This window comes from Rana temporaria, chromosome 5, assembly GCF_905171775.1.
Source record: "Rana temporaria chromosome 5, aRanTem1.1, whole genome shotgun sequence".
NCBI classification, from domain to species: Eukaryota; Metazoa; Chordata; class Amphibia; order Anura; family Ranidae; genus Rana; species Rana temporaria.
In genome coordinates, this window is record NC_053493.1 from 139,248,371 (window position 1) to 139,275,181 (window position 26,811).

At 42.2% G+C, this 26,811-nt stretch overlaps 1 protein-coding gene across 1 annotated transcript in view; it reads right to left on the minus strand.

The window, feature by feature from the left end:
• VOPP1 (VOPP1 WW domain binding protein) overlaps positions 1-26,811 on the minus strand; it is a 162,471-nt gene that overhangs the window by 32,060 nt on the left and 103,600 nt on the right. The window contains exon 2 of the mRNA XM_040353169.1: positions 9,716-9,774. Coding sequence (XP_040209103.1) covers positions 9,716-9,774 — 59 coding nt within the window. The remainder of the gene's footprint in view (positions 1-9,715; positions 9,775-26,811) is intronic.

Genomic DNA, 26,811 nt, shown 5'->3' on the forward strand with positions numbered 1-26,811 from the left:
AATATGATGAACTAGTACATCAGACACAGATGATCTCACTAGATATTACTTCGTTCCAACAAAAATTGCCACCTACCTGGCTAGAAACCCTTAAAAAGAACACTAAATCTCATGAAAATTTCCTTATTAAAACCAAATTAGGTAAATTCCATAGAGACCTTAATGATTATCATCATAAAAAGATTTTCTCTTGGAAAAATAACAACAACACTATACCAGCTTTAATGTCGCTTGATCCGTACTCCAAAGTTTTACCATGTGTTATATCCAAATCTATGTCCAACAATGGTACTATACCTCCTAAAGCTTGTCCATTACCTCAAAGGACAAAACCCACACATGGGTCTAGACACCAACCTGCAGTTTGTCCTAATGCATTACCACCTGGTACGAATCCAGTCCAGACTTCACCAAAAGATACACCCTCTATGTCCAGATCCCCCAACATTACTAATAACAGTATCTCTGATACTTTGATAGCATATCCTACTAAGCTCAGCTCTCACTCTAAGGGCCAGCCCATGAATTCTGATGAAGTTCATGTTCTTCCATTAGCTGTTTCTCCAGCTCCATTTGATCTTATTGTGGGTGACCTTAACTTAGAGGAGATACCATATTTTTCTGCCTCAGCGTCATTCTCCCCTTTTATAGAAAAGGACCTACATCACAAGCATCAGTTAAAAAGAAAGTACATAGAAGAGGATGCAGAGGAGGGCGCAAAAAACAACATCGTCAGCGCCAAACAACTGAAACTAAAAAAATATTTAATTTATCTTCACACGTCCTTTCATCAGACGACTCAGCTTTGTTGAGTAGAGGCCTTACTTTTTCTCCCACCACACAACCCAATTCATTTCAGTTATTTAAGGACCTAAACAAATTTATTAGAAATCTCACACTCAAGAGATTTTTCCACATGCAATCTCTCAAAGAAACCTCTTCATCTACCGAACTATCTGTCCAACTTCTGTCCTCTGATGATACGTTCCCAGATTTTTCCATCCATGATACTACTTATAGTAGTATACTGCTTTCTGACTCAGATGAATATGATTCTGAATTAGAATTTAATCATCTAACCCAGCATCTTATCACCTCTCCCCATATTTTACATACCCCGTTTAAGTCAAAATCACTGTTCTATCCTACCAAATCTAAAGGCCCCTATCTAGAATCTTATTATAGAGTCGTTTTTGCGGAACTCCAAGAACTCTGCTCCCAGTCCATCACCAAGCAACACAGGTCTAATTTGAGCCCAGGAGAAAGACAGTCACTTAAACGTTTCCTCAATAACCCCAAACTCATTATTAAGTCAGCTGACAAGGGGGGCGGCATCGTTATTCAAGGCCGTACCACTTATGTATCCGAAGCTTTAAGACTGTTGGCGGATCCCGATACATATAAAAAACTTACTAATGACCCTCTTCCATCTTTTCGCTTGGAATCCGACGCATTAATCCAAAAAGCCTTAACGGATCTAGTCATCGACAAAAATGACGTTTCTTTTCTCCGTAAAGATTACTATAGTACACCATATTTTTATCACCTGCCGAAAGTACATAAGGACTCTTTACACCCCCCAGGAAGACCTATCGTGGCCTCAATGAACAGTATCACTAGTGATTTTTCGTTATATATTGACTCTTTTCTACAACCTCTAGCCCAACAACTTCCATCCTATATAAGAGATTCAATCCATTTAATGGAACTCTTATCCCCATATACTTGGGAAAACGGCTACTCCTGGATGTCCCTTGATGTAAATTCACTATATACATCTATACCTCACGACATAGGTTTGGTAGCTGTCCGAGAATTTCTTTCTTCTGACCCCTTGCTCAACTCTAGGCAGATGGCCTTTATTTTAGAGGCTACTACTTTTTGTCTCGAGCACAATTATTTTTATTTTGACGGCAATTTCTACCTCCAAACCCATGGAACTGCCATGGGCGCCAATTTTGCCCCCTCATATGCAAATCTGACAATGGGATACTGGGAAAAACTTTTCATTTTGAAAGATAATCCCTTTTCACGGCACATAATATTTTATGGCCGTTATATTGATGATATAATTATCATCTGGGATGGCCCCCAACCAGCAGTAAATCAATTTGTTGAATATTGCAATAATAATAATCTAGGTCTCTCTTTTACCTTTGTGTGGAATATAGAAAGTTTGGCCTTTCTCGATCTTGAACTTAGTCACGAAGATGGGCGCATATTTGCGCGTAACTATACAAAACCAACTGCGGGTAACTCATATCTTTATTACAACAGCTGTCATCACCCAATATGGATAAAAAACATACCCAAGGGGCAATTTTGCAGATTGCGACAAAACTGCACGAGAGATAGCGATTATATCGCACAAAGTAAACATCTCAAACAAAAATTCCTAGAAAAAGGATACCCAGAACCATTGATAGACCAAGCCCACAACACCTTTTTACCCGGAAAAAAATCCAAAACAGAAAAAACCACCTGAAACACATACCGTTCGTTTTAGAACTGGATATCATGAACAATATACGAAAATGGAACATATTCTGAGTAAACATTGGAATATTCTAAAACAAGATCCCCATTTGGTTACTACTTTATGCGACAAGCCAAAAATTGCCTATAGGAGGGCACCTACTCTTAAAAATAAAATAGCCCCCAGTAGACTTAAAGGGCCAAATCCTCAAAAATCCTGCCTAACTTATCTTTTCCCATTTAAGTTACACTGACTTCAAATTTCTACCTAAGTGCCCGATCCACAAAGCACTTACCTAGAAATTTCAGGCCATGTAACTTAAATGTCTCCGGCGCAAGGCGGTCCTCTTCTGCAGGGGGCGATGACAATTTAAATGAGGCGCGCTCCCGCGCCGGCCGTACTGCGCATGCTCGTGACGTAATTTTCCCGACGGGCATCGGGCGAAATTACGTTACGTCGGGCTTTGTGGATTGCGACGGGACAATAAAGTTGCGTCGGGTAAAAAAAAAGTTACGCGCCGGGAAAAAAAATTCAAAATTAAAAAAAAAAACGCGGCGATCGAAAAAAAGATCTGTTTTTACAAGGTGTTACTAGTTTACACTTTGTAAAAGCAGAACTAATTTTACGTATGCAAACATAAACTTACGCAGAAAACACAAAGCTGAAAAGCTTTGTGGATCTCCGTAAGTCCTCATTTGCATACGCAAAGCGGCATTTCAATGAGAAATGCCCCCAGCGGCGGATGCGGTACTGCATCCTAAGATCTGACAGTGTAAGTGTCTTACAGATGTCAGATCTTCTGCCTATCTTTGGAAAACTGCTTCTGAGGATCAGTTCCAAAGATAGGCACAGGGATACGCAGGCTGAACAGCAGTTCCGCCTGCGTATCCCTTTTGAGGATTTGGCCCAAAGATCCCATAACAACCAGTGCTACTTGCTTGACTCCCCTTACAGGAATGTATAGATGTAATAAACCTCGCTGCAAAACTTGACATTTTGTTACTCATGGTCAAAAACAATTTGTCCATAATGACAAAACCTATAAGCTAGAAAACTTTTACAACTGTTCCACTGATTACGTCATATACTGTCTTACATGTCCATGTAATCTATTATATGTGGGCCGTACAATTAACCCACTTACACATCGACGTCTTGTCAAAGCAGGCTGCGATGAGCATAGTGTCCCCCGCCATTTTCTCCAACACCATGATCAGTATACCGATGGCCTGCGGGTGTGGGTCATCGAGTCGATACCCAAAAAGTTGTCTGAAGCTGAGCGTTTCTTGCGTCTATGTGAGCGCAAAACTTTTTGGATTTTCACACTAAATTGCCTTGCTCCCCTTGGATTAAACAAGCAACTGGACGTGAATACTATTTTGTAACACATAAATATACAACATAATACAAAAAATACAAAATTGTAATTTTTATAATGAGTTGTTTTTTGCATATATAATATATATTCTTAGATCATTATGAGTATTTTTAATATTTCTAACACAACTTTGTCGGTCATTATCGTATGAGTGGTATTCTTTATCATCAGTTGTTTTCAATATAACTCTCCAGCACATATATTTTTAAGTGAGACTAAAAAGATTTTAATAACTAATATTTTATTTTATTGATATTATGATTATATTTTAACTTTTAAATTATGTATGTACTATACATTTGATGTTAATATCTTCATCTTGTTATACAAACTATTTCAGGCATTTCTTGCTCGTTTCTCACATGTATATAGGAAGTGTTGCTGTTTATCCTCTATCTGGGATTCGTGTATTTCTGAGCATGGCTATTCATGCCTTGCCATCCCCAGATATACATATAATTTATCCCACTAAATCAGTATTTATTTTAGGCCATAATTCATATATGTCTTGCCCTTTAACAAAATCTTTGCCCCAATATATATTTTGTTTTCCATTTTAAAGTTATCATTTTTCCCCTTTTCAAACTTATTCTTCCTGTATTATCTAAACCGATCGTAATTCAGGGCTCTCTATTGGCTAATAACCATCACATGTCCTCCTTTTATACCTCCCTATTTTTCCTTCCTCCCTACATTCGAGAAAGGAGCGCGCAGTTTTGCTATAGACTAGCGCTGGCTCTGAAACGCGTTGTGTACTGCTTTGTCCCGTGTCAGCCACCGTCCCTCTGACGTCACTATCCTTCAGAACGAGCGCCGTGCCTTTGCACCGCTCCCACACAGCCACAAGATTCGGCTTTTCCAGCCAGCTGATTTGAGCTTTCTTCACCGGATTGAGGCACGACCTGGCTCCATTCCAAATATCTTCACTTACACCCTTGTTCCTGCAATGTTAAATGTAAGTGTTGGATATCTACACTAGTAATTGTAATTAAACCAGATGACTCAGAGGCGCTTTTTCCTGTCCTTTTTACGGGGATAGTTTTATGGCATTTTTATTAATATTTTTTTTTTACTAGTAATGGCGGCGATCAGCTATTTTTATCGGTACTGCAACATTATGGCGAACACTTCGGACACATTTTTGTGACCATTGGCATTTTTATAGCGATCAGTGCTATAAAAATGCATTGATTACTATACAAATGCCACTGGCAGGGAAGGGGTTAACACTAGGGGGCGAGGAAGGGGTTAAGTATGTTCCCTGGGTGTGTTCTAACTGAAGGGGGAGGTGGACTGACTTGGGGAAATGACTGATCGCTGTTCATACATTGTATGAACAGACAATCAGGCATTTCTCCCCCTTACAGGACCGGGAGCTGTGTTTACACACACAGCTCCCGGTTCTCGCTCTGTAACGAGCGATCGCGGGTGCCCGGCGGTGATCGTGCCCGCCGGGCACGCGCGTCATGGGCGATCGGTCGCGCTTCCGGTGACGTGTGCCCCTATTGGCTGCTCGGCGAGATGACGTAGATCTACGTGATCTTGCCCAGCAGAGCCGACCTGCCGCCGTATAACTGGTCGGCAAGCAGTTAATGTGACCTATAAAATGTAAAACTAAGTTGAACAACAAACTGAAATATTGTATGTGGAGGGAAGTGAAAATAAAAAAAATTAATAATATGGTTACATAACTGTGTACACCCTTATGCCTTGTACACACGATCGATGAGCTTTTTGCCGGGAAAACCGGCCGTGTGTATGCTGCATCGCAGTTTTCCCAATGAGAAAACTGCCGGAAAAAAAAAACAGAACCAGCTTTCTTTTTTCCCGTCGGGATTCCCGGTTGACTTTTTCCCGTTGGGAAAACAGGTCGTGTGTATGCTTTTCCGAGGGGAAATAAACGTGCATGCTCAGAATCAAGTATGAGATGGGAGCGCTCTTTCTGGTAAAACTAGAGTTCGTAATGGAGATTTCACATTCGTCACACTGAAAATTATTTCATAGTTTAATGCAGCGCATGAAAAGCGCAAATCGTCTCTCACCAAACTTTTACTAACATGAGGATCAGCAAAAGAAGCCCAAAGGGTGGTGCAGTTTGAATGGAACTTCCCCTTTATAGTGCTGTCGTACGTGTTGTACATCACTGTGCTTTGAACGGGCGGAATTTGGCCTGAACGTTTGTATGTAAGGCAGGCTTGAGAGAAACCCCATCGGAAAAAAATTCGTTTTTTTTCCTGCCGAGAAAAACGGTCGTGTGTACGAGGCATCAGGGTCCTTTCACACATACGGACAGTTCATTTCATAAGTTCAGTTCATCCGTTTTTCTTCAGTTCCTCGGTTTCTCATCATTTTTTTTTTTTAATCCACTACCAATGAAAAAAAATTTATGAAAAATTACCATTTGTTAAGTTAACATCTGTTGTTCATCAGATCCGTTTTTTTGACGGATGAAAAATAGAGCTTTCATCTGTTCAAAAAAACAGATGTTGATGGAAGCGGATGAAAAGGGATGAAAATAGATGATCATCTACTGTCATCTGTTTTTCCATAGGAATGCATTAATGTGCAAAAAACATACGAACGGTCCGTATTTTGTCCAATATTGTTTTGATAAACAATCAGTAGCACCTTTTTTTTGTTCTACTGGCCATGTGCCTTCAGAAAATTTATGGTTGGGGGGGGGGGTCTTTTACAATTTCTGAAAGCTGTAAGTGAAAAAGGAAAAAGGAAATTTTTGCGTACGTCCGATTTTCACTATTACTCAAAAAGGCGCAATTTAAAATTTACAAATATTTTGTTATTTATAACCTCAATGTAGGTTAAGCTTTTATATTTAGTAGGAATTTTGTAAAATTTGCTGTGTTTATATTTCTTCTAGGTAAATGAATTCCTATGTCTCCTTCATAGAACAACTACAATATGTTTCATGAAATAACTAGAATAACATTGAGGATGTCCGCTTATAAATGTTTCTGATGCCCAGGAATACAGCCAACCAAAAAGAAAAGAAGCTTGATAATCTGCCAAACAATCAGGCAGTACCTACAGAGAAATAGAATAATAGTGCCAGCTCAGCAACCATACTTCTACAAAGTCACAAGGTCTGAATTCTCAAAGAAAGTAGAAAATTATACTGAATACATTTTGTGTAACAAGTAAAAAAGTGAATGTAGCCAAGAATACATTTACACAAACGACCTGTTTTTGCCTTATGTGCTGGAAAAAAACACTAAAATACCCGATCCGGCAATGTGACAGTCCCCTTTTACACAACGCTGGATTATTACAGCAATAGAAAGAAAAGAAAACCCTTAATTTATTTATATATATATATATATATATATATATATATATATATATATATATATATATATATATATATATATACACATATACATACAGTGTGTATATGAATATATATACACACATACACACTCTACATTGTCAAAAGTAATGGGACACCAGACTTTACACGCACATGAACTTTAATAGCATCCCAGTCTTAAGGCGGCCATACACGGTTCGAATTTCGAAAGAATTTTCTTTCGAAAATCGTATCAAAGAATTTTCGTACGAATTTCGCACCATTAGTGGGCTGCAGCAACAGCCGATTTTCGTGCGGCAAACAAATTTGAGAAATCCGACATGTTGGAAATTTTTTGAAAAACAAACGATTTTCTGATCAATGATGGGAGAATCGTGCGAGAAATGTGATAGAAAAAAAATTGTATCAAATACTTACCGTAATTTTCCTTTCCTGATGCCAAGACATGGCAGCATTACATATGATATAGCCCCGCCCCAATATCCACCCACAGGACACGTTTACAGTGCCTTGCAAAAGTATTCGGCCCCCTTGAACTTTGCAACCTTTTGCAACATTTCAGGCTTCAAACATAAAGATATAAAACTGTAATATTTTTTGAAGAATCAACAACAAGTGGGACACAATCATGAAGTGGAACGAAATTTATTGGATATTTCAAACTTTTTTAACAAATAAAAAACTGAAAAATTGGGCGTGCAAAATTATTCAGCCCCTTTACTTTCAGTGCAGCAAACTCTCTCCAGAAGTTCAGTGAGGATCTCTGAATGATCCAATGTTGACCTAAATGACCAATGATGATAAATAGAATCCACCTGTGTGTAATCAAGTCTCCGTATAAATGCACCTGCACTGTGATAATCTCAGAGGTCCGTTTAAAGCGCAGAGAGCATCATGAAGAACAAGGAACACACCAGGCAGGTCCGAGATACTGTTGTGGAGAAGTTTAAAGCCGGATTTGGATACAAAAAGATTTCCCAAGCTTTAAACATCCCAAGGAGCACTGTGCAAGTGATAATATTGAAATGGAAGGAGTATCAGACCACTGCAAATCTACGAAGACCTGGCCGTCCCTCTAAACTTTCAGCACATACAAGGAATAGACTGATCAGAGATGCAGCCAAGAGGTCCATGATCACTCTGGATGAACTGCAGAGATCTACAGCTGAGGTGGGAGACTCTGTCCTTAGGACAACAATCAGTCGTATACTGCACAAATCTGGCCTTTATGGAAGAGTGGCAAGAAGAAAGCCATTTCTTAAAGATATCCATAAAAAGTGTCGTTTAAAGTTTGCCACAAGCCACCCGGGAGACACACCAAACATGTGGAAGAAGGTGCTCTGGTCAGATGAAACCAAAATGTAACTTTTTGGCAACAATGCAAAACGTTATGTTTGGCGTAAAAGCAACACAGCTCATCACCCTGAACACACCATCCCCACTGTTTATGGACCTTGTTTTGCACACGGGTGTGCAGTAATGTTGGAAACGGAAGGGGCCATTCCAAAACTGTTCCCAAAAAGTTGGGAGCATGAAATTGCCCAAAATGTCTTGGTATGCTAAGGCCTTAAGAGTTCCCTTCCCTGGAACTCAGGGGCCAAGCCCAACCCCTGAAAAACAACCCAACACCATAATCCTCCCTCCACTAAATGATTTGGACCAGTGCACAAAGAAAGGTCCATAAAGACATGGATGAACAAGTTTGGGGCGGAGGACTTTGACTGACCTCAACCCGATAGAACATCTTTGGGATGAAAAAGAGTGGAGAATGTGAGCCAAGCCTTCTCTCCAACATCATTGTCTGACCTCACAAATGCTCTTCTGGAGGAATGGTCAAACATTGCCATAGACACACTCCTAAACCTTGTGGACAGCCTTCCTAGAAGAGCTGAAGCTGTTATAGCTGCAGGAGGAGGGGGGGCTCAATATTGAACCCTATGGACTAAGACTGAAGCCTCGTACACATGACTGAGGAACTCGATGGGCGAAACACATCGTTTTCCTCATCGAGTTACTTGTCAGGCTGTCGAGGAACTCAACAAGGCAAGTTTCTCCATTCCCGTCGAGGAAATAGAGAACTTGCTCTCTTTTTGGCTCGTCGAGTTTCGACAGTTTCCTCAACGAAAATGTACACACGACCGGTTTCCTCGGCCAAAAAATATCTCCCAGCAAGTTTCTTGCTGGTTTTTGCCGAGAAACTCGGAAGTGTGTACGGGGCCTGAGAAGTTCATGTGCATGTAAAGGCAGGCGTCCCAATACTTTTAGTGCATATAAATATAGCATAGATGGGCATCTGTGGCTTTCTAGCTGTTGTGGAGCAACATGTCCCATCAGGCATTGCAAAACTGGCAGAGGCATGATAGGACTAGTAGTTCAGCAACAGCTGGAGGGATGCAGTTGCCAATCCCTGGATATTAGTTCAAAGGTGGGAGATGCATAAAAACAACAAATAATAAATTATTAGTAGCAGTGAAATCTTTAAAGTGTTAACATTCATTTTAAAAACACTAAGGAAAGAGAAAAACATATTACTTACATGTAATATGATGGATATAAACCTTCAAAGTACCAGCAATGTTTTTTGGCTTCTGTGCACTGAAAAACAAAAAAAAATATGACAAAATTATTAAATGATTACATTGCATAAAAAACCTAAGACTATTCAGAATCGAACAAATATAAATTTTAATCGTTTTTCTTTTTAAAAAATATGTTTTGTCAGAATGGTAGAACAAAGCATACTTTACCATTACTTGCAGCCTCTACTCAGAGTATCTGTTTTCATAGCTGTCATTATATAGTATGAGTCACTGAATTGCATAAAGGATTTGTTTTTGGGACATAATTAGCCATTTGGATCATTTTCTATCTGTTTGTTACATTTTCAACCAATAATGATCTATACCATTTCTGCATTTTGTGGTTTTCCTTAGTAAAGTATTCTCTTGTACCATGCTTTCTGTTATTTTATATCTCTTTTGAGAGGCTCTTAAATAAATTATACAGTACATGCCACATCTAGTTTACTTGACACTTATCTTATTAAAAAAGATCCCTTGCTCGCTGGGATTGTGTGATACCATTTTATTAAAGTTATGCCGCGTACACACGACCGTTTTTCATAATGTGAAAAATGCCATTTTTTAAATTGGTCATTAAAAACTAGCATTTTTCTCGACGTGAAAAATGGCCATCAAAAATTTAGAACATGCTCTAAATTTTCGCATAGTTTTTCACGTCGTGAAAAACGGTTGTGTGTAGGCTTTAACGACGTGAAAAAAACGTGCATGCTCAGAAGCAAGTTATGTGATGGGAGCATTCGTTCTGGTAAAACTAGCATTTGTAATGGAGATAGCACATTCGTCACACTGTAACAGACTGAAAAGCTCAAAGACTGAAAAACGCAAATCGTCTCTCACCAAACTTTTACTAACACGAAATCAGCAAAAGCAGCCCAAAGGGTGGCGCCATCCGAATAGAACTTCCCCTTTATAGTGCCGTCGTACGTCACCGCGCTTTGCTTGAGCATTTTGTTTCACGATCGTGTGTATGCAAGGCAGGGTTGACAAGAATCACGTCAAATTTTTTTTTTTTCTAGGACATTAAAAATGGTCATGTGTATGCGGCATAAAAGCCATAAATACAGTTTTTAGAAATTATGGTAATCTACGGTATAAATAATGGTAATTACCAAGAAAAATAAACTAAGCTAACTAGTCAGTCTGAAATGACACAACACTTTATTTTCTGGCACTCTTCACTACTACATCCTTTTTGGTCACCCTGTGGAAACATATTTTGGACGCCCTAAAACCCCTGATGTTTCACTTTTGTGTTAACAGAAGAAAATGGAAATTGAGGGCCCAGAGCCTTCAGCTGCCTTTTCCTCTGCCCCAGCACTTATTATTAACAGGTCCATGCTCATTCACAAATGGAAGAGATAAATAACTATGCTATTCATGTTTACTATCCCTTCAGTTATTTATAAACACTGGAGTGCATAGTACTGAGTACTCTTGAGTTCATTCAGGAAAGTCAAGGAATCCGAAACAGTTTCAATCCTCCCTACTGTGTGCCCACATTACAATCCCCTCCACGGCTCGCCATTTCTGCTGGTACAGGCCGGGGAGGAGTAACAGGGTGAGCAGCAGTAGTAGCAGGAATTAAATCACTTCATATTATGCAGGCATCCTTGGTTAAGTCCAACAAGGTACATGTCACCTCAAGGATTTATCTATTTTATTTACATCTGACAGTTTAATTTTAGCTTGGGATTACACACTCCCAGGGCTCTGAGAGGACAGACACTGCCTTCCCCTCACAGCAGCTCTGCCTGCCTCTCCCCTCTGCTGCTTATTCACAGAAGGCTTTGTATTCTGTAAATTGGTTCACATAACACAAAGCGCTCTGTGATTGGGCAGGAGGGGGTACAGCAGCTGCAAGCAACTACAGGAGCTGAGACCAGAAGCTCCAGTATAGAAGCTCCAGTAGTATTCAATTAGCTTTACTACCCGGAGCTCCATAAAACTGTCAGTTGTAAATAAAACAAATAAGTCCAACAGGTGGCATGCACCTCGCTGGACTTAATCCATAGTAAGCCTACACATATTACAAAGCGGCTGAATTCCTAGAATTTAGCTTTAACTATGGTACATTGCAATTATCACTATAGTGTTATGTTTTGCAATGACATCTTTTTCTGAAATAAGTAGGTACATCCCTCAGTAGACTTAGTACAACCTATGGTTTAGTCCACTCAATCTGAGTTTGACGTGCCTGCTCTTTGTCCTCCCCAGTCCCAGTAATCTAGTGATCAGAAAATCCTGGCATGTACAGTGTAATGCTGCAGAGGATTTTCCAAACACACCCAATGCAGACTCTATCTTTTTTATTTGTAATACAATACTTCTCAAAGCCATCAGATTCACACTTTAGAATTGAGAATTAGGGCACATTTACACTTACTTCGGGTTCAACACACATTAAAACCCATACCGCTTCAACATGCTTTTATGATGCGTTTTTCATGCTTCGGTGGTGCTTCGATGAAGCTTTAGTAATGCTTTGTGATGCTCTTTTAAAGCTTTGCTGAAGCTTGGCAGATGCCCGGTGTGTGTGTGTATGTATATCTCATAATTGCAATTTTTCCTAAAGCTGAATTAAAGCCTCTGAGAAGCTGCAGGTGCTTTGAATGAGCTTTACCATAGACTTCTATGGAGGCTTTGAAGATGCTTTGAAGCACCACTAAAGCAACATGGGGTATAGTTTTTGAAGTGAAGTCAAAGCAAAGAAAAAGCAAAATGAAAACAGCACTGTAAGCTAACCATTTTATTTAGTGACATGGGCTTTGAGTGGCGTTCAGAGAGCTTTAACAAAACCTGTCTGAAGCCTTGTTTTGAAGTAAGTGTAAACTAGCCATAAGTTTGACAACACAGGAAGCATAAAAAGAAAAGCGCAACATAGTGCAAGCTTCAGGAAATACATTTTAGTGACCCAGTGAGGTGCTCTCTGGATTCTGGCCCTTAAAATTACTGTACATAAAACTTAAGCTGCGTACACACGACCATTTTTAATGTCCTAGAAAAAAACAATGTTTTTTTCAACGTGATTCTTGTCAAGCCTGCCTTGCATACACACGATCGTGAAAAAAAAATGCTCGAACAAAGTGCGGTGACGTACAACATGTACAACGGCACTATAAAGTGGAAGTTCCATTCAGATGGCGCCACCCTTTGGGCTGCTTTTGCTGATTTCGTGTCAGTAAAAGTTTGGTGAGAGACGTCGTGCTTTTCAGTCTTCGTGCTTTTCAGTCTGTTACAGCGTGACGGATGTGCTATCTCCATTACAAACGCTAGTTTTACCATTGTTAAAGCCTACACACAACCGTTTTTCACAACGTGAAAAACTACGCCAAAAATGGGGGGTCATGTTCTAAATTTTTAATGCCCATTTTTCACGTCGAGAAAAATGCTCTGGAGCCTACACACGATTGTTTTTAATGACCATTTAAAAAAAGGGCATTTTTCACGTCATGAAAAATGGATGTGTGTACGCGGCATTAGATAAAGGTGAACATTATGAATGGTCTGATTTTAGCAATGCTGCAGTGTTTGCTAAATAGCCTTAGTAGGCTATGGTGGCACCAGGGCCCTGGACGGCACTAACAATCCGATAATGGGTCAAACCTGCCAGGATTCACCTGAAAATTAAGATATACACATTGGACAAAATTTGAGAGCGTTAACATCCCATTTTTGATTTTATTGTTAAAGCGGGGGTTCCAACTGCGATTTATTTTTTAAGTCAGCAGCTACAAACACTGTAGCTGCTCACTTTTAATAAGGACACTTACCTGTCCTAGGCGCCCGTGATTTCGGCCCCCCGAGGCCGATCCCTTGATCGCGGCAGGTCCCGCGGCTTCACTGCCCATTTCCTACTGCGCATGCGCGAGTCGTGCTTTGTAAATGGGCGGCTGCTCTCTGGGATACAAACAGTTCCCAGAAGGCAGCACGCACCATTCCCCAGAAGACAACGCGAGGATGAAGACCAGCCGCAGACTAGGAAGAGGGAGATTAGGAAGATCCGCAAAGCAACCGCAATTTCTGGTAAGTAAAACATTTTTTTTCTATTATTTTTTCTATTTTGGTGTAATTTTTTTTTTAGGGTGGACCTCTACTTTAAATAACCATACTGAAAAATATAATCAATACAAAACAGAACTGTCCTCTTTATTGGGCCCCTAATAACATTTTCAGTGAAATTCAAGGCTCTGAGCACTGCGATTAGCTGCATTTGTACATTGCGATTACGTGCGGTTACATGCGGCCGCGTTTAGCTGCGGTAGTCAATTCCATAGCAACCCTTTTTTATTTTTTTCTGATTATGATGTGCTTCCTGTTCTTTTTTTTTTTCTCACGCTGCTATCCGCAGTTGACACACAAGACTGCGATTACTTGCGGTTAAGTGCATATAACTGCGCTAAATCGCACCTGGATGCATTCAATTCTTTTTTTTCTATTCGCACCAAACCGCATGCAACGAAATCGCAGCTAAACGTTGTGTGTGAATAGGGCCATAGGAAAGCATTGTGTGCTTTTAGCTGCGGTAGAAAACTAGAAAATCTGCAGATAAAAGCACCATTCTATCAGCCCGTGTGAAAGGCCCCTTACCTGCTCTATTTGTCTATAGTGAAATATATATATTCCATCAGACAATACTGAATACATTTTTCATTTAATATCTACAGCAGGCAGGTTGTTTTGTTCCATGGTACAGTTTGAGCCATGCCCTGGGCATGGAATGTATGAAGTCTTTTTTACAAGCAACACCCACGCCACTAGATACTAATTAGAAACTAAGCACGGGGAAGTATAATGATCTGCCTCCATGTCAAAGAGAAAATAAGGTTCAGCTGTGGTAGGTGCTATTATGTCTGCAGACAGACAATCAGCTTGGTACATGTGAGAAGCGTACTCTCCTGTTGTGACTCAGATTGATCTTTACTGCCAGGATGTTACTATGGAGCTTGCCACAGCTGGTTCCCTCACTCCGCTCTGTGTTTTTCTCAGATACTCGGGCATCACTGATATCCAATTTATAACTGGAGATGGAAATGTACTGGGGAGGGGTTGCAGAACAAATAGAAATAACACATGAAAAATAAAAAGAGTTTAAAGTAGAGGTCGAGGCAAACAGCTAAAAATGTACGTTTGAAGTGTTGTATTTACGATATAATTGTAGTTTCGTTCAGCTAGTTTTTATATCTGCCAGCACCAGGGCCGTCTTTAACCACTTAAGGACCGGACCAATATGCTGCTACATGACCCAAGGGGTTTTTACAATTCGGCACTGCGTTGCTTTAACAGACAATTGCGCGGTCGTGCGACGTGGCTCCGAAACAAAATTGGCGTCCTTTTTTTCCCCACAAATAGAGCTTTCTTTTGGTGGTATTTGATCACCTTTGCGGTTTTTATTTTTTGCGCTATAAACAAAAATAGAGCGACAATTTTGAAAAAAATTCAATATTTTTTACTTTTTGCTATAATAAATATCCCCCAAAAAATGTCCTCAGTTTAGGCCGATACGTATTCTTCTACCAATTTTTGGAAAAAAAAAATCGCAATAAGCGTTTATCGGTTGGTTTGCGCAAAATTTATAGCGTTTACAAAATAGGGGATAGTTTTATTGCATTTTTATTAATTTTTTTTTTTTTTTACTACTAATGGCGGCGATCAGCGATTTTTTTCGTGACTGCGAAATTATGGCGGACACTTCGGACAATTTTGACACATTTTTGGGACCATTGTCATTTTCACAGCAAAAAATGCATTTAAATTGCATTCTTTATTGTGAAAATGACAGTTGCAGTTTGGGAGTTAACCACAGGGGGCGCTGTAGGATTTAGTGTTCACTTAGTGTGTATTTACAACTGTAGGGGGGTGTGGCTGTAGGAATGACGTCATCGATCGAGTCTCCCTATATAAGGGATCACTCAATCGATGCAGCGCCATAGTGAAGCACGGGGAAGCCGTGTTTACATACGGCTCTCCCCGTTCTTCAGCTCCGGGGAGCGATCGCTACGGAGCGGCTATAAATAAATAGCCGCGCCGTCGTCCCGGATCGCTCCCCGAGGGAACCCGACCGCCGCATTTAGCGGGGGGGTCCCGATTGGACCCCCGACTAGAGTTGCCACCTCATCCCTTTAAAAAGGAACACATATGAATTACACAGGTTCTGAGGTTAATTTAACCACTTACCCCCCGGAACATATTGCTGCCTAAAGACCAGAGTACTTTTTGCGATTCGGGACTGCGTCGCTTTAACAGACAATTGCGCGGTCGTGCGACGTGGCTCCCAAACAAAATTGGCGTCCTTTTTTTCCCACAAATAGAGCTTTCTTTTGGTGGTATTTGATCACCTCTGCGTTTTTTATTTTTTGCGCTATAAACAAAAATAGAGCGACAATTTTGAAAAAAATTAATATTTTTTACTTTTTGCTGTAATAAATATCCCCCAAAAATATATAAAAAAACATATTTTTTCCTCAGTTTAGGCCGATACGTATTCTTCTACATATTTTTCGTAAAAAAAATCGCAATAAGCGTTTATTGATTGGTTTGCGCAAAAGTTATAGCGTTTACAAAATAGGGGGTATTTTTATGGCATTTTTATTAATATTTTTTTTACTAGTAATGGCGGCGATCAGCGATTTTTTTTTCGGTATTGCGACATTATGGCGGACACTTCGGACATTTTTGACACATTTTTGGGACCATTGGCATTTTTATAGCGATCAGTGCTATAAAAATGCATTAGATTACTATAAAAATGCCACTGGCAGTGAAGGGGTTAACACTAGGGGGCGGGGAAGGGGTTAAGTATGCCTGGGTGTGTTCTTACTGTGGGGGGGGGGGGTGGCCTCACTAGGGGAAACACTGATTTTCTGTTCATACATTGTATGAACAGAAAATCAGCATTTCCCCCGCTGACAGGACCGAGAGCTGTGTGTTTACACACACAGCTCCCGTTCCCCGCTCTGTACCGAGCGATCGCGTGTGCCCGGCGGCGATCGCGCCCGCCGGGCACACGCACGGGAGTCGGGGGCGAGCGGGGAGCGCGCGCGCCTCCGGCGGCGCGCACGCGCCCCCTAGTGGCGGCTATACGATAGGACGTATAGCTACGGGCTCTCGCCCAGGAGAGCCGACCTGCCGCCGTATAATGACGGTGCGCGGTCGGCTACTAGTTAATGCAGGAAAGGCACCAAATGAGTCTAATTACCTCCTTAATTAGCCACAGAACCTGTGTAATTAATATGTGTTCCTTTTTAAAGGGATGAGGTGGCAACCCTACCCCCGACCCACGTCTAGGCAGGGACGTACAGGTACGCCAATGTGCCTGTACGTGCCATTCTGCCGACGTATATGTACATGCAGCGGTCGGGAAGTGGTTAAAGGGGAAGCTGCCCAGGGCCATTGTTGTGGGGCCCAAAGCTGCTGCCCCATACTATCCCAGTTTAAATTCCCTTGCCCCTTGAAGATTTAGTCCTGCGCTGTTTCCCGATATCTCAGTGTGAAGTTCTGTTTTTAATGCTGCCCAGCTCTGGTCTATTGCCATGTACAGATAACTCACCTGCAGACCCTGTGTTTACATGTAAATAACCTGCATTGATTTGTAAATAGCGGCAGCATTAACCACTTAAGGTCCGGACCATTTTGTTGCTAAATGACTGGGCCACTTTTTGCGATTCGGCACTGCGTTGCTTTAAGTCCCCGTTCACACCTAGGCGTATATACGCCTGTAGTGTGACGCCGCTGCCGCCCCGAGACGCCAGAGGGATGATTTAACATTGCCCTCTATGGAGATGGTTCACATTTCCACGCCGAACGCCTGCCGCCTGAAAAAAAGTCCCGGACCTTTTTTTCAGGCGGCTTTCGGCGTTCGGCATAGGAGATGGGAACCATCTCCATAGGGGGACAATCTAGTGGCACATCTAGGCGGACAATCGCGGCGACAAAACGCCGCTATTTGTCGCCGCAATTCGCGGGACAAAACGCCGCGATTTTGTCTGCCTAGATGTGAATGCAGCCTAACTGACAATTGGGTCGTGCGACGTGGCTCCCAAACAAAATCAACGTCCTTTTTTCCCCACAAATAGAGCTTTCTTTTGGTGGTATTTGATCACCTCTGCGGTTTTTAGTTTTTGCGCTATAAACAAAAATATAGCGATAATTTTGAAAAAAAAAAAAATCAATATTTTTAACTTTTTGCTATAATAAATATCCCCAAAAAGATGGAAAAAATATATTTTTTCCCTCAGTTTAGGCCGATACGTATTCTTCTACATATTTTTTGTAAAAAAATGTCAATAAGCGTTTATTGATCGGTATGCGCAAAAGTTATAGCGTCTACAAAATGGGGGATAGTTTTATAGCATTTTTATTAATATTTTTTTTTACTAGTAATGGCGACGATCAGTAATTTTTATTGTGGCTGCGACATTATGGCGGACACATCGGACACTACTGTCATTTTTACAGCGATCAGTGCTATAAAAATGCACTGTTACTGTGAAAATGACACTGCAGTGAAGGGGTTAACCACTAGGTGGCGCTGTAGGGGTTAAGTCTTCCCTAAGGAGTGATTCTTACTGTAGTGGGGTGTGGCTTGCTCTGACACGTCACTGATCGTGTTCCCAAAGACAGGGGGACAGCACGTACAGACACCCACATGTGTGGTGTCAATATCAAGTGACCTGCCTAGTTCAGCTCATGGGGCGAAGAAAAAATTTCTGTAGCACGTGTCCCTATGTCTATCTGAGCAGGGGTTGCTGAGCTGTGGAGTTAGATAGCTATGCCTGCTCACCCTGGTGACAGCTCAGAAGGACAGGGAGGGTGACAGGCAGTGCCCACAGAGCCCGCACAGCCTTCACCCCCTAAACTGCCAGACAGAATATCATTCTCCAATGCAGTGCTGTGTCTTCAGCCTTTCTGTTTAGTACATACAGAGTTTGGATCTGAAGCCTGCTTTAAGGAAAACGGAGGGAATGGAAACTGTCAGCTTGTTGCGAATGATTGCAGCTGGAGAAAAAGATCCTATATACTCACTAAGTCAACACTAACTCATGTCTTATCAGAGAAAAAGAAAAAAAATCTTGGTTTGTCGCGCTGTCATCAGAATAAGGCAGGCCATACATGGGTTTAATTTCGAAATAATAGCACAGGCTATCCCCCGGGGCATACAACGTCACACAGCTTAATATATTGCTTTGGTTGTCTTACCCTTGAGGGTTCTCAGTACACTAGTACTTGGATCCAGGTCTGATGCACTTGGTTGCAATACATTGTTTACCTACGTGTCTCTGGCATTCCCCTTCTGGACCGCCCCGATATCAATGTCCATATACCTTTGAACCACTAGAACTTGTTCACTGAACCTATGATGCACCCCCACAACCGACACTTTAGATAGAGGGAGCGTTTTGGAGTTTTTGGAGATATTTCTGGCCCCTTTCTACTATATATGGAACTCTCTTTTATGATTTTCTTGACATATATATATATATGATCCGGATTGTTCTAAGATAATGAAATGTATTTTTCTACTATTACTTTCTTCTGCTCGTCCTGAGGAAGCCCAACGGCGAAACGCGTAGACGATGCACAGAGGATATTTTCCATATCATATATCCTTTATGGTTTTTTATTTGATCTGCTTTGTAAACTTTCTATTTTTTGTAATAAAATTTATATTTTTGATATTCCCGTCTTGCCTCTAAAGTACGACCATCAATTACCATCTCTGAGTAGTTGTTTCTCCTTTTGTCTTCTAAACTTACGAATGTGGCAATGTGAGTGCTCCCCCCCTTTTTCCCATTTTTTGATCCTTTATATTGGCTTTTAGAATTTAAAATTGCAGCAATTTGGAAACTAGATGAAAGGTTTAGCACTGGAAAACACTTTTTGATAGATAAAAAGTGCATTTTATATACAGCTATATAGATCAGACCAAAATGAGGGACAAATGAGGAGGAAAGAGGGACAGAGGGACATTGCTCCAAATCAGGGACGGTCCCTCGAAATCAGAGACAGTTGGGAGCTATGCTTCTATTAAATTCAGAATAATTTGGAGTTTTAGGAAATTATATTTAAATGAACACAGTAGACATTTAGCTATTTAGGATAAAGGGACATTTTAGAAAACATTTACACACATTTAGGGGGGTGCTGGTTATAAAGTTCCCATGTCAATGAGCACTTGCGATCAGGGCTGTTTGAAGGAATTTGGGGGCACCAAGCAAGAAGCGGGGGAGGGGGTGTTGCTGAGTTTCAAGTTGAGAAGTGTAAAAAATTATTCTGCTATAAACCAGGTAAGCGGGGGGGGGGGGTACTTCTTCTCACTGCCTCCCCCCATGTTCTTTTTAACCCCCCTCCCTACCGCATACTGCTGCATACAGCTGCTACCCCCCTCCTACCGCATACCGCCGCATACAGCTGCTGCCCCCCCTCCCTACCGCCGCATACAGCTGCTGCTGCCGAACGTCAGCTAGTACTTCTTCTGACTGCCTCCCCGACTCCCCCCCCCATGTTCTTTTTACCCCCCCTTACCGCATACCACGCTGCAGAAGATTCAGTTTGCTGTTCCCGGCCGGACTGAAAGGAAGTGAGCACTGAGTGTGTGCACTTCCTGTCAGTCCGGCCGGGAACAGGAAACTGAATCTCCTGTACCACGCGGTTACGGTACACGGCCGGACTGCAGGAGGAATTAGGAAAGGAGCTCGGCCACGCTACAGGCTGCAGCATTTATAGGAAGCCACCTGCACCTCCCAAGCTCCGGAATACTCTTAGTTTACACTATATGGGCAAAGGCCTCCATGTGCCATAAGCAAATGGAGAAGCATGCCAATCCATTGGGTTTTAAAAAGTAACTTTGCCCATTCAGGATATTGCTTGTTCAGGCCCAAATCATGCATCCTGGGAGAAGCTCATATGCTCTTCCATATCAGAGGTCTCTACCAAGGGCTTCTAAGGAGCCAAGGAATGCTGGGGAAACACATTGGGGTAGATTCACGTAGATCAGCGTTTCTTTGTGTGGGCGTAATGTATCCTATTTACGTTACGCCTCCGCAACTTTTACAGGCAAGTGCTGTATTCTTAAAAGAAAGTTGCGGCGGCGTAGTGTAAATAGGCCGGCGTAAGCCTGCCTAATTCAAATAGTGAAGAGGTGGGCGTGTGTTATGTAAATTAGGCTTGACCCGACGTGATTGATGTTTTTCCTGAACGGCGCATGCGCCGTCCGTGGAATTTCCCAGTGTGCATTGCTCCAAAGTACGCCGCAAGGACGTCATTGGTTTCGACGTGAACGTAAATGACATCCAGCTCCATTCACGGACGAATTACGCAAACTACGTAAAAAGTTCAAAATTCAAAATTCGACGACCATACTTAACATTGGTACGCTGCACTTACGCCACCATATAGCAGGGGTAACTATACGCCGGGAAAAACCTAACGTAAACGGCGTAAATGTACTGCGTCGGCCGGGCGTACGTTCGTGAATTCGCGTATCTTGCTGATTTACATATTTTGACGCGTAAATCAGCATACACGCCCCTAGCGGTCAGCAGAAAAATGCAGTTACGATCCGATAGGCGTAAGAGACTTAGGCCGGTCGGATCGAATAGAAATCTATGCGTAACTGATTCTAAGAATCAGGCGCATAGATACGACCGGTCGGACTCAGAGATACGACTGCGTATCTGGAGATACGCCGTCGTATCTTGTCTGTGAATCTACCCCATTGAATGTAAGTATCAGTGGGGAAGGGGTTCTTCTTATAAGAATACTTGTCACTGTGCGGTTGGATTTACTGAAACTGGAAAGTGCGAAATGTGGTGCAGCTCTGCATAGAAACCAATCAACTTCCAGGTTTCATTGTCAAAGTTTAATTGAACAAGCTGAAGTTAGAAGTGGATTGGCTACCATGCACAGCTGCACCAGACTTTGCACTCTCCAGTTTTAGTAAATTAAAGTGGATGTAAACCCTCCATAGTGAAGTGAACAGCCTCAGATGATACACAGGGATGAACCAAATCTCCCTACATAGGTTTTATATGTATATCTGCTGTCTAAACATTTATATACTGTTTAGAAAGTTCAGATCGTGTTCAGAGATTTTCTCTTCCTGTTTAACACAGATAGGTAGATTCAGAAAGAGTTAGGCCGGCTTATCTACAGATAAGCCGACCTAACTCTGAATCTGCATGGACCTATGTTTAAGTGTATTCTCTAACAGAGATACACTTAAACATGTCTAAGATAGGACGGCTTGCGCGAAATTCGAAATTTTTACGTCGTTTGCGTAAGTCGTCCGCGAATCGGGATTTACGTTGTTTACGTCCACTTTGAAATCAATAGGCCCGTACGGCGTACTTAGCCGCAATGCGCACTGGGAAATGTAGTCGGCCGGCGCATGCGCAGTGTAAAAAAACGTCAAAAACGTGAGGTCAAGCCTCATTACCATGATACACGCCCCCCTACAAGTCATTTGAATTAGGCGCCCTTACGCCCGCTCTTTTGAGGCTACGCCGCCGTAGATTAGCAGGTAAGTAGATTGAAAATCACTACTAGCCTAGTTAATTTACGGCGGTGTAGCCTAAACAGGCTAGGCTAGGCCGCCCTAAAGTTAAGCCAATCTCTCTGAATCTACCTAAGAGTGTGATGTCTGGGCATACAGCCAAGATAACTAAAGTTGCTGATTGGAGGAAAGGCACACACCCCCTCTCCACATGCAGAGACTCTCAGAGGTGCTTTGTAACAGGGCCAGCTCCCTGCTAATCTATTTATAGCAACCTCCCCGGACACAAATTTCAGGCTGCCTTTGTCTGATGTGTCTGAGAATTTGTCAGGAGTGTATATGTGCCCAGCTCAAATGTCATGAATTGGGTTTACATCCACTTTAAACCCTTTGTCCTTATTGCTGAAAGTAATATATTCTCTGCAGATAGCTTTTTGAATTAATTTCATTAATTTACATTACAACCAACAATCTTTTAAGATGGTAATTAGTAACCCCACTGCACATATTTATTTGCCCAAAGGCACATAGGTCCAGATTCACGTAGAGCGGCGCAAATTAAGTTACTCCAAACGTATGTCATTTAAGTTACGGCGCCTTAATTTTGTGACGTAAGTGCCGTATCCACAGCGCATTTGCGCCCAAATGTGCGCCAGCGTAACTTATATACCGAGGCGTAAGGCGGGGTTATTGCAAGTGGGAAGGAAGTGGGTGTGCTCCATTGAAATGAGCAGTGACCCCATGCAAATGGCCGGCCATACTGCGCATGCGCGCACGAATCTGCACCTCACTGGGCATGTGCAGAACTCGCTCGGCGCAATCAGTGAGATAGGAAAAAGGCCAAGCGTACTTAGTTTGAGAATCGCCCTGTGTATAAATAGCCCCAGACAAACGCACTTCCCTTGCAAAAGTACATCCCTTTGTTCCCCTTCCTAAAGCAAGTGTCTTTTGCTCTGTTGTTGTGGCTGTTTGTTGGTGAGTAGGGATGAGCTCCGCGTTCGTTTCGAACGTATGTTCGAATCGAACATCGGTCCTTCGATCGTTCGTCGAAAATCGAACAAAACGGGTCGTTCGCGCCAAATTCGAATGACACTAAACGTCCCATAATTCACTGGGGCGTTGAGCGCTGATGATTGGCCAAGCATGCTGTATGTCCCGCATGCTTGCCCAATCACAGCGCTCAAAAAACGAAGAGCCATAATTGGCCAAAGCCAGGGTGGCTTTGGCCAATTATGGCTCAGGGGGATTAGTACACGCCCCCCACTATAAAAGGCAGCCTGCACGGCTGCCTAGTGTAGTGTGTTGGCGGTTCTAGAGAAGATCAGTCAGTCAGACAGAGAGAGATAGAGAGATAGAGACACAGTGTCTTAACTAGATAGATAGATAGATAGATAGATAGATAGATAGATAGATAGAGTAGGAAGTGTAGTCAGTATAGTTAAAAGTACAGTTTGTAGAGAATATATTCACATCCTTAGGCGTTGTCAATATATTTATAAACTGTACAGCTCAGCTAGTTTATCTATCAGGCAGGAGATTGTTCTACATGCAGCGCTCTAACGTGTTGTATTGCCTGCATTAGGGATTTACTTTAAATATAATTATTCTGTGTTATTTAACGTGTGCTAGTTAATTGCACACACAGACGCATTACCTGTTACTGCACGTGTGCAATTTATTTGCACAGAAGCGCAGTCGCTGTTAATGCAACTGGGCTATTGAATTGCACAGAAACGCAGTCGCTATTACTGCGTGCGTGCTGTTTAATAGCAACTAAAGGCAGTTGGTGTAACTGCGTGCGTGCTGTTAAATCGCATTTGACCGCAGTCGCTATTACTGCGTGCGTGCTGTTTAATAGCAACTAAAGGCAGTTGGTGTCACTGCGTGCGTGCTGTTAAATCGCATTTGACCGCAGTCGCTATTACTGCGTGCGTGCTGTTTAATAGCAACTAAAGGCAGTTGGTGTCACTGCGTGCTGTTAAATCGCATTTGACCGCAGTCGCTATTACTGCGTGCGTGCTGTTTAATAGCAACTAAAGGCAGTTGGTGTCACTGCGTGCGTGCTGTTAAATCGCATTTGACCGCAGTCGCTATTACTGCGTGCGTGCTGTTTAATAGCAACTAAAGGCAGTTGGTGTCACTGCGTGCGTGCTGTTAAATCGCATTTGACCGCAGTCGCTATTACTGCGTGCGTGCTGTTTAATAGCAACTAAAGGCAGTTGGTGTCACTGCGTGCGTGCTGTTAAATCGCATTTGACCGCAGTCGCTATTACTGCGTGCGTGCTGTTTAATAGCAACTAAAGGCAGTTGGTGTCACTGCGTGCGTGCTGTTAAATCGCATTTGACCGCAGTCGCTATTACTGCGTGCGTGCTGTTTAATAGCAACTAAAGGCAGTTGGTGTCACTGCGTGCGTGCTGTTAAATCGCATTTGACCGCAGTCGCTATTACTGCGTGCGTGCTGTTTAATAGCAACTAAAGGCAGTTGGTGTCACTGCGTGCGTGCTGTTAAATCGCATTTGACCGCAGTCGCTATTACTGCGTGCGTGCTGTTTAATAGCAACTAAAGGCAGTTGGTGTCACTGCGTGCGTGCTGTTAAATCGCATTTGACCGCAGTCGCTATTACTGCGTGCGTGCTGTTTAATAGCAACTAAAGGCAGTTGGTGTCACTGCGTGCGTGCTGTTAAATCGCATTTGACCGCAGTCGCTATTACTGCGTGCGTGCTGTTTAATAGCAACTAAAGGCAGTTGGTGTCACTGCGTGCGTGCTGTTAAATCGCATTTGACCGCAGTCGCTAATACTGCGTGCGTGCTGTTTAATAGCAACTAAAGGCAGTTGGTGTCACTGCGTGCGTGCTGTTAAATCGCATTTGACTGCAGTCGCTATTACTGCGTGCGTGCTGTTTAATAGCAACTAAAGGCAGTTGGTGTCACTGCGGCTATTTTGTTACTTTACACTTGAGCCAAGTCGCTCTTACTGTGTGGTTGCTGTTTAATACCATCTGAACGCAGTTGGTGTGACAGCGACTATTTTGTTACTTTACACTTGAGCCAAGTCGCTCTTACTGTGTGGTTGCTGTTTAATACCATCTGAACGCAGTTGGTGTGACAGCGACTATTTTGTTACTTTACACTTGAGCCAAGTCGCTCTTACTGTGTGGTTGCTGTTTAATACCATCTGAACGCAGTTGGTGTGACAGCGACTATTTTGTTACTTCACACTTGAGCCAAGTCGCTCTTACTGTGTGGTTGCTGTTTAATACCATCTGAAAGCAGTTGGTGTGACAGCGACTATTTTGTTACTTTACACTTGAACCAAGTCGCTCTTACTGTGTGATTGCTGTTTAATACCATCTGAACGCAGTCGGTGTGACAGCGACTATTTTGTTACTTTACACTTGAGCCAAGTCGCTCTTACTGTGTGGTTGCTGTTTAATACCATCTGAACGCAGTTGGTGTGACAGCGACTATTTTGTTACTTTACACTTGAACCAAGTCGCTCTTACTGTGTGGTTGCTGTTTAATACCATCTGAACGCAGTCGGTGTGACAGCGACTATTTTGTTACTTTACACTTGAGCCAAGTCGCTCTTACTGTGTGGTTGCTGTTTAATACCATCTGAACGCAGTTGGTGTGACAGCGACTATTTTGTTACTTTACACTTGAGCCAAGTCGCTCTTACTGTGTGGTTGCTGTTTAATACCATCTGAACGCAGTTGGTGTGACAGCGACTATTTTGTTACTTTACACTTGAGCCAAGTCGCTCTTACTGTGTGGTTGCTGTTTAATACCATCTGAACGCAGTTGGTGTGACAGCGACTATTTTGTTACTTTACACTTGAGCCAAGTCGCTCTTACTGTGTGGTTGCTGTTTAATACCATCTGAACGCAGTTGGTGTGACAGCGACTATTTTGTTACTTTACTCTTGAGCCAAGTCGCTCTTACTGTGTGGTTGCTGTTTAATACCATCTGAACGCAGTTGGTGTGACAGCGACTATTTTGTTACTTCACACTTGAGCCAAGTCGCTCTTACTGTGTGGGTGCTGTTTAATACCATCTGAAAGCAGTTGGTGTGACAGCGACTATTTTGTTACTTTACACTTGAACCAAGTCGCTCTTACTGTGTGATTGCTGTTTAATACCATCTGAACGCAGTCGGTGTGACAGCGACTATTTTGTTACTTTACACTTGAGCCAAGTCGCTCTTACTGTGTGGTTGCTGTTTAATACCATCTGAACGCAGTTGGTGTGACAGCGACTATTTTGTTACTTTACACTTGAACCAAGTCGCTCTTACTGTGTGGTTGCTGTTTAATACCATCTGAACGCAGTCGGTGTGACAGCGACTATTTTGTTACTTTACACTTGAGCCAAGTCGCTCTTACTGTGTGGTTGCTGTTTAATACCATCTGAACGCAGTTGGTGTGACAGCGACTATTTTGTTACTTTACACTTGAGCCAAGTCGCTCTTACTGTGTGGTTGCTGTTTAATACCATCTGAACGCAGTTGGTGTGACAGCGACTATTTTGTTACTTTACACTTGAGCCAAGTCGCTCTTA